This window comes from Rhopilema esculentum, chromosome 12 (assembly GCF_057945365.1).
Source record: "Rhopilema esculentum isolate cy_ngs chromosome 12, ASM5794536v1, whole genome shotgun sequence".
Lineage (NCBI taxonomy): Eukaryota > Metazoa > Cnidaria > Scyphozoa > Rhizostomeae > Rhizostomatidae > Rhopilema > Rhopilema esculentum.
The window spans coordinates 10,701,567-10,716,380 of record NC_142826.1 but is presented as its reverse complement, the minus strand read 5'-3'; the positions used below and the strand labels follow the sequence as shown (position 1 = coordinate 10,716,380).

Genomic DNA, 14,814 nt, shown 5'->3' with positions numbered 1-14,814 from the left:
TGCCTAAAAATTTGCTTTTGAACCTTCTTTTGGACCAGACCAAGGGTCACATCCTTGGATACGATAAAGGTCCTAACCTTGATTCAATCATTAAGAGCATTTACAAAACATTAAACAAAGGCTTCAAATGTAAGTTGCATTGGTTCAGAAATGTTTAAAAAGGTCTTTGAGGACTACTCCCTCCCTGTCGATGACCCTGCTGTCTTAGCAAATACATCTTATTCAATCTTTGAAATTATCCTCTGTACAACTGACTTTCTTTTTACTTCAGGTAGTAAGTATAGATTGATTGGACACCCATTTAATAGCACAACCATTGCGGTAATATTTTCATGAGAGCCTGCTAGCAAAGCACTGTAAACAAGTCGCTCAACCAAAGCCCTTGCCAAAAAGCAAGCCTTGCTCTCTGTGTAAGGCTGTTCTCCGCTATTTGGGCTAGGTAATCGTATATCAGTGGATGATGACTCGCTAGAAATGTTACTTTCTGCAAGTGACACTTCAAAGGTTTGATCTACTTCAATTTCAACTGCGTTTTCACCCTCATCCAGATTGCCATTCTGGCCAATAATGTTGGATGTGAAATCTGCTTGGCGCTTGGACTTTGATTCTTTCTTTGCCAAAATATCTTGATTATCTCTTTCAGACTGTACTTGATCAACAGAAACCTCATCAATCTTTGCCATCAGATCATTTTGTCCTTTGGGTCTGTTGCCAAGCTCCTGTTTCAATAGGTGCTCTCTTAATACATCAACATCTGAAAAGTCAGGCATGATATCTTCTAAAAGGAACATAACCTCATTATCACTAAATATTTCCCAGATTCCAGCCGAATACAAAATTAAAAATTGGTCATCAGGATCAATTCTCAATGCAGTAACATTTGGGCTTGATATTACCAATGACTTCAATACAGGATCACCATGATTTCCTAAACCTCTAGTGCTTGCAAGTAAGCCATTTACCAAGGAGGACCTTGTACTCAGAGACAAAGAAGCATTTGATTTTTTTAGTCTGTCTCTTTCCTTTTTGTTTTCAAGCGTGTGGTCTTGAGTGATGGTAACAGCAGACCCATCACCTTTAACAAAGAGACCCCTAACACTACCAGCATTCGCAATAAACAATGTGTCATTTTCAATGTAACAAATAGTTGCCGATGTCCCACTCCAGCGAAGCTTTGATGATTCAAACTCACCAATCAATAGATAAGAATCCATTTCATGGAAGCAGGCCTTTAGTGCTTCCTTCACTAATTCTATCCTTTTTTCAATTTGATCTTCAGACATTTGGTGGTAATCAAAGTCACTGTTAGTTTTGACAATCTGTTTAATCAGAATGTCATAAAAATGTTTGGAGCATTTATCTGCAGCTACTGCATTGTTGTAACCATCAAATACACCAAAGAAGCCGTGCTCAACAGTACCAAGACAACTTTCTTTAAATGTGTATCTGTTGAATAAGAGAATATTACTGCATTTAAACAACCTTAGATCATAATGAGCATCAGTGTGCCTGCAGTTACAACTTTCATAATCAAGGGTGCAATGGGAAAGAAATTATTTGATCAAAATTAGCAAAACTTCCAAAATGTGTAGGCAGAATTGATGCTTTAGGTGCCCCCAACTAGTGACCTGAGTCAACATTATTTACTTAGGCTGGTAGGTAGAGATGGGAGTGTGCCTGCAGTTACAACTCTCACAATCAAGGGTGCAATGGGAAAGAAACTATTTGATCAAAATTAGCAAAACTTCGGCAAATTAGCAAAATTAGCCGGAAGAGGGCTATAATAGGAATAGGGGGCTTTAAAATTCTTATCAGAGCATATTTATAAGCCTTGGAAGAGGAAGATGTTCAAGCCTTTGGTCAAATCGGCACAAGCATCCACAGCATCACAATAATACATATTTTTCTTGGAGAGCATTGTGCCCAATGCAGGCCTAAACAAACCAAACAGCCAGTACTGTTTGAAGGCCGACTGTGTCCCAAATCTCCTGTGCATATTGAATAACACATATTGAAAAATTATGTAAGACTAGATGCCAATATCTGTTGTTAAACAGATTTGAAGCTTATTGAGCATCTCTTCTGAAAAAAATTGCTCATCAATTACTGTTAAGCTTTCCATTCAAAACAATTTCAGTTGTTCTTGGTGGAACTTTAATTTTAATCTTTATTAGCCAGCAGGGTGATGAAAAGGTACTTTAATCCAGTGTTGTTCAACCCAGGGGTGACTTTAGGGTACTTATATTCTGAATTTTCAAAAAAACTACGGTTCGTGCATTTCTTCTAAAAAAAAAAACAAAAATATGTTTGATAGGTTTAGGCTGTTTTTCAAATATATCAGAGGCTTGTGTTTTCACTGCTTTGATCCATGGTTTAAGTAGAAGCTCTTAAAAACCTTGAATACAGCTACCCCCCCCCCCAAAATTCCAAACATTCCAATTTAAAATCCATTCCAATTAAAGTCATGCTTTTGCCAATTTAACAGCATTTTCTAAAAACACCAACATGTCTGCCAAGAAAATTACAGTTCAAATAAATTTTTGGAAGTGAAACCACTTTAAAATTTTTTGAACATAGTTGTTAAGAGGGGTGAGGTGATCAATGGGGCTCAAATACTTTCACATCCCACTAAACCTCCCTTCTGTGTTCAAAAGGCAACTATTACTACCTGTCCTCATCAATAGTCCTCCACCTCTCGTTTTGACTGTGGCAAACGCCAACAGCTTGTCCAGAGCTTTTGAGCTTACTTGATGTTCCCGCAACTTGATAGTTTTTAGCTGCTATATTTTCATTCAATTTACTTCTCGTATCTTGTATAAAACCTGTCTTGTCATCCGAAATTGTCTTTCGAATCTTTTCAAAAGCCCAGTCAATCTTCTGCAAAACCTTCACAGGAACTGGCCTATTTGGATCGGCTTTCCCAATCACTTCATTAATGATATTACGTCTTTTCTTCAAAAGCTGCTTTGTGGTTTTGGGAACAGTTTCTGCATTACAGCGAAATATTTTCCAGACGCGATGGGCTTCACGATGTTCCTGAAGCTTTTGCACATCAACGTACTCATCACATTTAGTACATGGGATAGAAATGCTTCCATCTATATGCTTGAAAGGTAGCTGGTCCATCTCGAAAATGTTTCAGTCTTCGATCAAAAAGTCAGCTAACTTAAATGAGCAATGGATAGGGTTCGATGTTTTCTTTACCATGGTTTCACCAGTAACCTCGTTTCCTAAATTCCAAAATCGAACACGAGGCAACCTTCCTTGCAGCCATGATGAAAATGGCGGCAGGTTTATCGATAAGTCTGAAAAGTTGGATGAAAATTGGATGCAATGCCCTCCTTGAGCATCAATGCAGATTTCATGCACCATCAAAAATTGGTATGATTTATAGCTACCATTTCTTACATACTCTGCCGTCTGGCCAACGCGACATCGGGTGTGCAAGAGCAAATTTTAAAGTGTGTATACAAGCGAGCGCAAGCGCCATCAAGCCAAGCGTTCACTTTGGTATACTTGTGCACTTGAAGTGTGCACACAGATATTGGGGCTATAACAAAATTTCAAAATTATTCTTAAGCCCAGCCCAAAAATATCAACAAAAATTGGAAATTAGCGAAGAATGTAAAACAAAATAACTGATCGTTATTTAAATATTTCGTTATACACTAAACACCAGGGCCGGTCTGCAGAGTATGGCACTTTTCGACGAGATCTCCGGTGTGCACGAGCAAAAAGCCTGGTGTGTCGGTGTGCACCACCAAAAATGTCTGGTGTGCTGGTGTGCACCGACTATTTTTCCCTGTTGTGGTTAAAATTTGTGAATTTGCATTTCACAGTAAAAATGCGTGTGAAGCATACTGTTGAAGATAGCGCAAGTTTTTATTTGTATATTTGTCAAGTAAGATTCATGATACCTCAAATTGCTCCTACAAAACTGTGCTTGTTTTTATCAGCTGACATTTTCTATGGGACCACACCAAACCACGCCCATCTTAGTTGCCACACCCAAAAACACCTGGTGTGCAACAGGTTTTGCACAAAAATGTCTCCGGTGTGCACATGCCATACTCTGCAGACTGGCGACCAGGGTAAGTATTGCACCACCTTGTTCAAAATGGCGGCACTTTTTGTCAAATTTTTGACCATTAAAAAACATTTGATTGCATGAATTAGGTGAAATTGGCGTATTTTGTAGCAAATTTTGGCGGAAAAAGTTTGCAAATTTTGCTGACGCCATAGAAAACTCAGTTAGAAATGTAAACCAAATACAACATTTTGTAGAAATCAACAAACTGGAGCGCTGTGTGGAAATGGTATTAATCCAACTATCTGAGTTAATTTTCCTTTTTTAATGCTCCTTGAGTAATTGCTCCAGATTGGTTGTAAAGCCTTTAGGAGTAAACGATTGAAGATTGAAGATAAATTACATAAAAAATCATTTTTGTTTGTAAAATTGTAGACCATGCCTAAGTGAGATAATTTTCAAATGAGAGGTGGTCATTGGTACCTATAAAAACTTTACAGGAAAGTGGTCTTAAAATTTTTAAAAAAATGTTGACCAAGCTAGATGCAGCCACATAATAGCTGCAGAAAATTGAAAAAATATTTTCCGGGAGTGTTGCAGTAGTGAAAAAACCGAGAAGTTAGCAACAAAAAAATTGATGTTAAAGGGGAGAGAATTTGTTCAATTTATCTAACTGCGTTTAACTAAAGGACAGTAAAAGACATGAAACTTGAATAAGGTGTTTTGCACAAATACAAAAGAAAAAGTCACCTGAGTGAATGGAAATCTTTTTTACAAAGATTTACTTCCATACAAAAATCAGAGCTTTGGCTAGCCAGAATCAAGTCCAATCTTCAACTTTACCAAATGAAGTTTGACTTCAAATGAAAAACGTTACAAACTATGATTCAAATGGTCACCCAAAAACCAGAGAATCATTGATTGTTAGAATTTTCCAGGCCTAATACGAAATTCCACAATAGTATGTTGCCCAAATATATTGATCTATTTCAAGCAGGCTTTTTGAGGGTTCAAAAGTTTGCAGCTACCGATCAGAATATTGAAATTTGAAACTGTTAAAAGATGATTGCTACTGTTATTTTTCAAACAAATGCTCTAAATAGATTGAAGTTTTGATTGGTGGTTGTTTTGCTTTCAACCAATTGCCATTTGCCACTTAAAATCAGAAATAATTTGCATAACAATCGCTTTCGATCATTCATGTGCCATTCAATACTTTTGATACCCTAGTGGATTTTCATGAAATATTTCATTATCATGATGCAAGGTTATGTAGATTCATGATGATCCAATATTTATCATCCTATTCTCAGGCCTGTAAACAAATAGGACACACCCAAGCCACACAATTATGTATGATGTACACTATTGCCTCTACTGCTTCCAGTTGCACCAGTTCCATAACTTTTGGAAAGCACTATTTGGAGCAGTTTTTTCCATATAATTTGAAATAGATATTAGTTAGGGTACATTTTGATAATAATGATAAAGGTTTGCAACTTGTCTTTTAAAATAAACAATTCAAACAATTTTTCATTGGGCTATAATTTTTTCTCTGTGCTGCATTGGCAAAGCTAGCATGACCATCTATTTCCAGAGAAAACATTTTTCAAAAATATAATATTCTCCAATGTAACAGCTCAAGGCCATTCGTCTTTGGAGCCCTATGGTTCCTCGCAAAAATATGGAGCCCTCTGAAGCCACTCTTCTATTGTTGGGCATGACTACAACAGAGGGTTCCCAATTTAGTCATGCCCATGACTATGAGCATGACCAAGCCCTGTGTTTTAATCTTATGCCAATAGTGCTGGTTCCCTATGTTTGGTCATGCCTTACAATAGGAGTGAGGCAGGAGAGAACAAGGCTAGTCCTGCCATTTCCAGAGGGCATGACCATCATTATAATCCTCAGATGTTATGACCATCATGTTAATCATCATGTGTTATTTCATGAATAAGAATGCAAGGCATCATTTATCAATGATGGCGACACGGCTGTGGCTAGGTCCACAATATGCAAGGTAATTCTCTGTAAGTAAAATACAAGCAAAAGCTTATTGCAAAGCAGCCATGACTCATGTTAATCTCCAGCATCTTTTATGTTGATGGTAGGATTCTTCAGCCTTAATTGTGTTGCTCTATGTGGAGGAGTGAAAGGCACGAAAGGCCTGCTTTTGGTCCTTGGTTAACCAATAAATATGCTTTATATTGGGACATCAAATCAGCCAGCAGGGTCATTTTATGCAACCAAACCAAACCCTCAGCCTTTTTAGTAATCAATTGTTACTAGATGAACATATGCAGATAATTTTCTTGATTGAATGAATGCCAAATCTTGGTGCTGTTCACTAAAGCTGGACGGAAGAGATAGCAGTGTAATTTGCTAAACCAACAAATCTGAAAGCATAAACTTTTAGTTTCCTCAATTTTATTTCTTTATCATATAACTTTTCATGTACTTGAAAATTTACAAGATCAAATTATTTCATTGAAAACCCTTGTTTACTAGACTCAGTAAGGACAGTCAAGTCATGTGGATATTTACCACAAGTTAATAGAAACATCAATGTTTTTGTTTAGCTAAACTAATTTTGCAAGGTATTTTTCTATTAAGTCTAACTTTTCAGAAAGCATTCTGCAACTAGGCCTATCCATTATTTTAATTTCCTATGAAATATGTCATCCTATGAGATTTGAAATATATCAAAATTGACATTTCATATTCATTGGCCCATTTGTTTTATCCATCTGCCAGTTCTATTTGGGTTGTTAGATAATCTTGATGGCTTAAAAATACCTTCAATAAATTATTAATAAAACTGTTTGTCGAAAAGATGACCAAAAAGCTCCCATTCAGTTTCATGTGATTTTTTGTTTCATTTACAAATTGGAGCCTATCTGTAAACTTTACATATAAATTTAGGCCTCCAACTTGAAAGAAATTAGGAGAACAACAATTTTTTGATCGAAACTAACTTAATCTATTATACTGTACTAATGCTCTTTAGTGTCTTTCCTACAATTCTGCTTGATAATTGTCAGAACTTTGTCTAAAGTTATTACCAACATACCAAAAAATGTCACAGCTATAAGACGCAAAGGTAATTTCATGGTGTAGGAAGATTATTGCTAAATGATAAAAAAAGCTCATTCCAAAGGTTCATAAGAATTTTTTCATTAGTTACAAGATTTAAACTTTCTTGTCTAAAAGGAACTCATCAACTCCAAAATTGGGCATGACAGAATTTGGCCACATCCACATTTTAAAAATTTGAGGTGAGGGCATGATCACTGCTTTTTGGCTGGCTATGCCACTTGGATTTTTATCTGAATCCACACCTGCGGTGTAGCAGAATGAATTGTGATTTTTACTTCGGTATTGCCCTAGTCCCGTTTTTCTTTACTGTCTAGATTTTTATTGGGTTGATAGTATACAACAGATTTTCCCTGCATTGGTATCAAAGATACATAGGTTTTGCGGATATTAGGACAACCAAAATGTTGCCATTTAAGAGACAGTAACATGCAATTTTAAAAATTTGAGTGATTTTCAAAATTCCTTTTAAAGTATCCAATTGCACCAGATTATTTTCATTTGGACCTTACATGGAACCTTATAAAAAAGCACTTCCTAGTTTTTGTTATGTTTAAACAAAACTTTGCTCAGCACTTCAATCATTGGTGAACTGTGGAGATACATTTGTTTTTATTTCAGATAATAATCTTTGAATATAAGAACTGATAAAACTGGATATTAATGGATATTAAAAATTTACTGCTGTTTTGATAGCATTTAGTAGTTGCAAGTGTAACTTTGTAAATATTGTAATGGCATATAAGCATAGGAAAGATTCTTCGTTGTTATTTTTTGAAAAAATGTTTCCCATAAAATAATTAATGGCAGCTTGATGTATTTCTATTTTCATTTAAAGGTACCGCCATCAATTGTTTTGCTTATTTCAGCTGACTTCTTCATTTGCCATTTTGAACACTCCCAACTATTTAGACATGGATCAAATATATCTTTTTGGATCAAAGTGACAGACCATGGGTATTATGTAACTTTTTGTTGCAGCCTTTTGTCCAAGAAATTCTCAATTTTGTGCTTGTGGATTTGGACCTTTTTTATTGACTAGATTTTAGTAGCAGGGTTGCTTAAAATATTTAATCACTTTGAACAAACAAAGAAAACAATTACATGTACTTTCGTCAGTTATGTTGTATTGACAGCACCTATTTGCTTACCTTGTTACCTCACCTTGTATTGGAAACCTTATTTGTTTTTTTTTTCATTTTTAGTGCCCATCATCTTGGCAAAGCAAAATAAGAAAATAGATCCTGATCTTAGAAGTGAGTTTTTTACACATGAAAATCCGTTATTTGTTTCACACAATGGTTGGAAACTGGGTGCCTTCAAATACAAGGAAATAGTGGAACCATTGCTAGATAATACGTGTAAATATAAAGATCCTGAAATATATCCATTTGGAGTTCCAGCAGAACCTCTTCGGAATTTAATTGAACTTCCATCCATTTTCAATGTAAGCGAGGAAGTTGTTATTGAAGATAAAGGCAAAAGAGAAGAGTTGTTAATGGGTAGCCTCATCAAGAAACGAAGAAAAAAGATGAACAAACATAAGTACAAGAAACGCATTCATCGAGATATTGCCAAAATAAGAAAAGTCCGGCATTTCAGATTGAAAAAGAAAAGGGGAAGACAAGCTCACAAGAAAAGGCTCCTCATAAAAAAACTCACAAATGTTTTAGAAAAGAATCCCAAAGCAGACTTAATCAGTAGGCCATATGTAATTTATCGTTTGAAGAACTGGTAGCTTGTAGAGCGTTCAAAAAGTTGAAGAATTATCAATACTTCTTTACAGCGTGAGCATTCCGTTCTTATTATGTTTCTATGTTCCTTCATTGTTATCAAATAAATTACAAGAGGCAAGCTGGCTTTCGACTGTGAAGCACTTTAATTACGTCTTTTATATATAGCGGAAAAGCCACTTGAGCAAAACAAATATTTTTCATTGGTAAGTCTTGTTTTCAAACATTAGATATTAAAGTGCAACTTTTCGTATATTTTTTCCCTTTTGAAACAAATACTTTCCCAGAATTTTGCTAATTTTTTTAATACAAAATGAAGACTGCCTAGCGGTTCTTATGTAGGCAAAAGACACTGAGACCAATTAACCCTATCCTTAACCCTTAACCTTACCCTAATCATAACCCTAACCTTAACTCTAACTCTAATCTGATTGAATCTATACGGATAAATATATTTGTACTATATCCGAACTAGTTAATCCGCAAATTAATCCACTTTCCTGGACGAAATCAATTTTTGCAAAAGCCGCATTCAATTTCGTAAAAATTCACCCGGCATAGCGTAAATGGGTTTTAATTTTAAAGGCGCTGACAATTTTTCCTTTCTACTAAACCCAGTACAAAGACGAACAATTTATTATAGGTACATTAAGGATCGTCGTTTTTTGGCGGAGGGGGTGGGGAAGGAGGGAGGAAGGGAACATTGCTTCCGAAGGAGAGGCTAACTAAAAGATTACATTTTAAAGCTGGAGATCCACCACTCTTGGTTGAGCCAGTTGCTTCTTCCACATAGATTTCAACCAATGGCTGAAGCTGATGAGCTCAAAGATTCGCCTGCAGGCTTTTTTGTGTTCAAATATAGCTTAGATAAGAAACATAATGAAAAGCAATTAAACTTTCATATCAGAGAAAACGACCTTGAATGAGAAAAGGGCAGATGTTCATTTCATTAAAAAACGGTTCTACTTGAATTGCCTTCAGGGGAAAGCTGATCGGTGACAAGGCTGTATACGTTTTTCAAAATACGTATTCTCTTTGCCTTCCGATTTAGGGGTGGATCCAGAGCAAATTTGGGCAGTTGGTGGTGGGGGCACTGAAAAATTTTCAGAAATGTGTCTCTTATTTTAAATAGAGTGAGTCTGGTAACTAAGGAAAATTATTGATATGTAGTCTAAACATGATTGAAGGTCTGTTATTGAAATTTCTCTCTTAACCCTATTCACACAAAATGCCCCTCCCCCAAATTTGTTTTTCTTCCATAACTTCAGAAGTTTAAAAGCAATACCCCTCAGATCTCTTGAATTTTAGTTATAATCTGTCTGATACATGTTCCTATAAAAAATTAAATTTTTTTGTTAATCAAGGGGTTTATGTAGGGGTGTTTTCAAAGCTAATCAAGTAAAAAAATGTTTAATCTGCCACGGATTCGCAACAAAAGTAGATACATTGATGAAAATTAGTATCAAGGCATTAATTTGTGTCCTTTTTATGATTCTGACCAGAAAATGCAATTTCAACATCGTTTCCTATGGGTTTTTTTTCTGCGCATGCGCGCGCATTTGTTGACATATTTTTTAGGTGTTGATGGTATGAGCCAAGACAGTATAGATTAATTTGTCTGCAAAGGCATTAAAAATGAACTTGAGCTGATTTTATCATTTTAAAAATTAATTTAATTATATATTATATAGGAAGAACAATAGATGTCGAGTGCTTGTGTTGGAACGTTAATAATTTTCAGAAAAAACATTAAAATTATGTCATTCTTCTTGTTTCTGTAAAATTTATTAAATTTGCGTATTTTAAAATCCTAATTCAATAATTTTGGAATTTATATGAATTTGTTAAGATTTTTTTAAATTTTCTAAATTTTTGCTCCAGCCAGCCGCCATTATGATGACGTCATCTTTAAACCACGTGACTTTGGCATGAAACAGTAGCACCGAAATGTGGATAGATAAGAGTATCATCCTACCAAAGTTCATTGTCCTAGCTAGAAGGACAAAGAAATTACGGAGGGGGGGGGGGGGGTGGCACAAAGTTTCAAAAAGCCTAGTCTGGATAGGGTTAATAGATAAATTTTCCGGCTGAACATTCGCTGCTTCACCATAGTTGCTCCAACTCTGTTAGTGTACTATGCAAAAGGGGCTGACTTTAATGCTTTTCCATGCCGTATTTTGACTCAAATTTTTGGGGTCTAGAAAATTTGCCGAATTCAATAGTACGTCATTATTGCAAAAAGTAAGATTGGTTGTTTAGTGTTTGACGAAGGCAGCCACTTTGGTTTGCGGAAGAAAAAGTTGTGCATTCTAGAGATTCTATGACATTCTAGAGATTGCCGGAAAATGCAGCTGGCCAAAGTAATTCCTTTCTTCAAAAAAGTCTGCCCCTTAATTCTTCTAATTATAGACCATTATCTCTTCTGTCTGTATTTGGTAAAATTACTGAGAAAATTATGTATAAACGTCTTTATGATTTTTTGGAAATACACAATATCCTGTACAGTCTTCAGTTTGGTTTTCGTGCTTATCACTCAATAAATCATGCACTGATAAGTTTAACAGAATCAGTTAAAAATTCTTTAGGCAAGAAAAAATTTGGGTGTGGCATTTTTCTTGTTTTACAAAAGGCATTCGACACTGTTAATCATCAAATCCTTCTTAAAAAACTTGAGCACTATGGTATTAGAGGGACGGCATTGTCTTGGTTTTGCTCTTATCTTAGCAACAGGGAACAGTATGTTTATGTTAATGGCCATAATTCCTGTGATCAAAGAATTACATATGGGGTCCCACAAGGATCTTGGTCAACTTCTTTTTTCTCATTTATATCAATGATATTTCCAAGGCTTTATCCAAAATATTTTTTATCTGTTTGCTGGTGATACCAACATTCAGGCACGTAAATAATAGGGGGGCGTGGGGGGCGTAACGCCCCCCCAAAGTTTGGAAAATCCAGTTACAGTTGGAAAACGTAACGGTTGACTTGGAATTTTTTTCTTAAGACCAAACTTGTGAATTTTATATTTTAAGAAGTTTTTTTATTTTAAATATAAAAATTCTAAACATTAAAATTCACAGGCTGAAGCTGACCCATCCAATCGTTTTCTATTGTGAATCCCGTCTCCACTGGATCCAAGTTGCACAATTGCCCCGTTTGCTTTCTTTCTGACGGGAGTTGAATCAAATTACGAACAGGCAAGGTGAATTTCCGGATAAGAAACTTGAAACTTTATAGTTTGGAATAATAATTCCCGTATTGATCAGAAAGCATTAGAGTGGGAGTTTTTTAAGAAACTACGAGTAGTTAATTCAATAAAAGATTAATAATCTTTCAGTACTAAAAATTCTCAACGCTTCTTATAAAAAACGAGTTTATGCTAAACTCCCCCTGTTATTTGTTAATGTCCTTGAGTCCTTATCATAAATTCCTATGACAAAACTGCTGTGGAGCAAGAACACATTGCAAAAACTGCAGTAGAAGTATTTGATCAAAGAAGAGTATTTCATCTTTCGAATCAGGCATATGCACAAGTTTGTTCTCAAATCATCATTTCAATTGTAAAGAATGAAAAGGCATTTGGCCCTCTGAAAAGTTTAAAGGTAGTTTTCTTCGATCAAGAACGAAAATAAAAGGCCCAAATTCTTGGTGCTTCTATATCGTGAAAAAATGTATTTTAGATAAAATTGATCAATTGATCTGAAAGAATACTACTAATCATTAAGTATATCTAATACTGGTTTTGCTTAAATGTTGCTTTACTTCTTACAGTATGTTTAATGTTTGTTTCATGTTAATCAAAATTTAGAGATTTAGGCTTTTATGCTTTAGGCTGATTATTGAGTAAAGATTTGGTAATTATAAAGAAAATAGAACTATGGTCCTCGGGCTATTTACAAATATCAATTTGGTAGGTACAACAGATCTACTGGTCGAATGAAAAATTTATCACTTGAAGTTGGAATTTTCATACTTCCACGCCCCCCCAAAATTAGCAACTTGTTTTCGTCCCTGCCAACATTTATTATGAGTCAGGAAATTTCGAGCAGCTTCGAAAGGTTGTAAAAAACGAACTGAAGTATGTTTAAAAGGGGCGTGATGCATACAAGCTTGCATTGAATGTTTATAAAACTAGCTTCGTTATTCTTCATTCACCACAAAGCCCCTAAATGACACTATTGACAAGATTTATTGAGCAACTGGCGAGGAAGGCAAAATACGTTAAATTTCTCGGTCTTCTCCTGGAAGAAAATCTTTCTGTTAGTTTTATCTTTCTGTATGTTAGTTTAAAAAGTTAGCAAGAACCTGTGGTATATTCTTTAAGGTGAGACATCTGCTTTCCAAAAATGTGTCAAGTATGCAGGTGCAAGAACTTTGAACGGCATCCCCACCTTGATCAAACAAGCCAATTTTGTAATTACCTTCCGTCGGCAAGTTAAACTCAATTTTTTCTCCATCAACTATCAGTCGTAAGGTCTCCATCAACTATCAGTGATGACTTTCTGCAAATTGGTTCGATGCACACCTTTTTCCGAACATAAATGATTTTTTTAACGAAGGAGGTGCTCTCTCCTCGATTGGCTCATCTATTGAGAGAACTTCTCCTACAAGAAAAATTCCCTTCATGCAAATCTCTCCTTTCTTTTGTATTGTACTTTGTTTTGTAGAATTGTATTTCATTAATTTTGTAAAGCTTTTGTTGTTTAATTTAAAGTAATATTTGTGAAATTGTACTTTAAAGGGATTTACTAGTGGAATTTTAAAATTAAAGGAACTGAACTGAACTGCCTTCGAAAGCATTACTCTTCTAGCAAAACATGGTCCATTTTCGGAATAAAAAAGTTAACTTTGAGGTTATCCGTGAAGCTATAGGTCTCAGAAACTTTTTCACCTGATTCTCATTCTTCAAAATCATTGCACTTCTATAGAACAGTTTACGAATGCAAATCCATCAAGTCAACCATTCTTTGTTTTTATATAAAAATGCATTAGATATTACTGAACCAGAATATTTGTCTTAGCTTCCGATTTATCTTGATCTACGAGAAGCTCAGGCACGTAAATAATAGGGGGCGTGGGGGCGCAACGCCCCCCCCCCCAAAGTTTGGAAAATCCAGTTACAGTTGGAAAACTTAACGGTTGACTTGGAATTTTTTTCTTAAGACCAAACTTTTGAATTTTATATTTTAAGAGGTTTTTTTATTTTAAAAGTAAAAGTTCTAAACATCAAAATTCACAGGCTGAAGCTGACCCATCCACTAATCGTTTTATATTGTGAATCCCGTCTCCACTGGATCCAAATTGCACAATTGCCCCGTTTGCTTTCTTTCTGACGGGAGTTGAATCAAATTACGAACAGGCAAGGTGATTTTCTTGATAAGAAACTTGAAACTTTACAGTTTGGAATAATAATACCCGCATTGATCAGAAAATATTAGAGTGGGAGTTTTGTAAGAATCTACGAGTAGTTAATTCAATGAAAAATTAAGAATCTTTCAGTACTCAAAATTCCCAACACTTCTTATAAATAAAAAGTTTATGCTAAACTCCCCCTGTTATTTGTTAACGTAAATTCTATGACAAAAGTGCTGTGAAGCAAGAACACATTGCAAAAGCTGCAGTAGAAGTATTTGATCAAAGAAGAGTGTTTCATCTTTCGAATCAGGCATATGCACAAGTTTGCTCTCAAATCATCATTTTAATTGTAAAGAACGAAAAGGCATTTGGCCCTCTAAAAATTGTTAGTAGTTTTCTTCGATCAAGAACAAAAATAAAAGGCTCGAATTCTGGATGCTTCTATATCGTGAAAAAAATGTATTTTAGATACATAGATCTGCATCAATTGGTCAATTGATCAATTTAGATAAAATTGATCAATTGATCTGAAAGAATAATACTAATCATTAAGTATATCTAATACTGGTTTTGCTTATATGTTGCTTTATTTCTTACAGTAAGTTT

General features: G+C 35.2%; 2 protein-coding genes across 3 annotated transcripts; one reads left to right on the top strand and one right to left on the bottom strand.

Annotated features, from left to right (window-relative positions):
- Positions 1–218: 218 nt before the first annotated feature.
- On the bottom strand, positions 219–3,228 carry LOC135681191 (protein phosphatase 2C-like domain-containing protein 1). Of its 2 annotated transcripts, XM_065195522.2 has the most exons (3): positions 2,669–3,228; positions 1,193–1,446; positions 219–778 (listed from the first exon to the last, which is right to left on the bottom strand). In XM_065195522.2, exons 1-3 carry the CDS (start codon positions 3,124–3,126, stop codon positions 219–221), a joined length of 1,272 nt encoding a protein of 423 aa, XP_065051594.2. In that variant the 5' UTR covers positions 3,127–3,228. The 2 variants fall into 2 exon arrangements, with proteins under 2 accessions (XP_065051594.2, XP_065051593.2); XM_065195521.2 differs by having other exon boundaries at positions 219–1,446; positions 2,669–3,227.
- Positions 3,229–3,258: 30 nt separating this feature from the next.
- LOC135681192 (uncharacterized) lies at positions 3,259–8,911 on the top strand. The gene is made up of 2 exons (XM_089111694.1): positions 3,259–3,381; positions 8,326–8,911. Exons 1-2 carry the CDS (start codon positions 3,273–3,275, stop codon positions 8,856–8,858), a joined length of 642 nt encoding a protein of 213 aa, XP_088967820.1. The 5' UTR covers positions 3,259–3,272; the 3' UTR covers positions 8,859–8,911.
- Positions 8,912–14,814: the final 5,903 nt, after the last annotated feature.

Coding starts and splice junctions, on each gene's coding strand:
- LOC135681191 (XM_065195521.2), bottom strand. CDS start 3,126: ATGGACCAGCTACCTTTCAAGCATATAGATGGAAGCATTTCTATCCCA. Junction 1,447..2,668: donor AGGACTATTGATGAGGACAG/GTAGTAATAGTT, acceptor CTTATTCAACAG/ATACACATTTAAAGAAAGTT.
- LOC135681192 (XM_089111694.1), top strand. CDS start 3,273: ATGATGAAAATGGCGGCAGGTTTATCGATAAGTCTGAAAAGTTGGATG. Junction 3,382..8,325: donor TCATGCACCATCAAAAATTG/GTATGATTTATA, acceptor TTTCATTTTTAG/TGCCCATCATCTTGGCAAAG.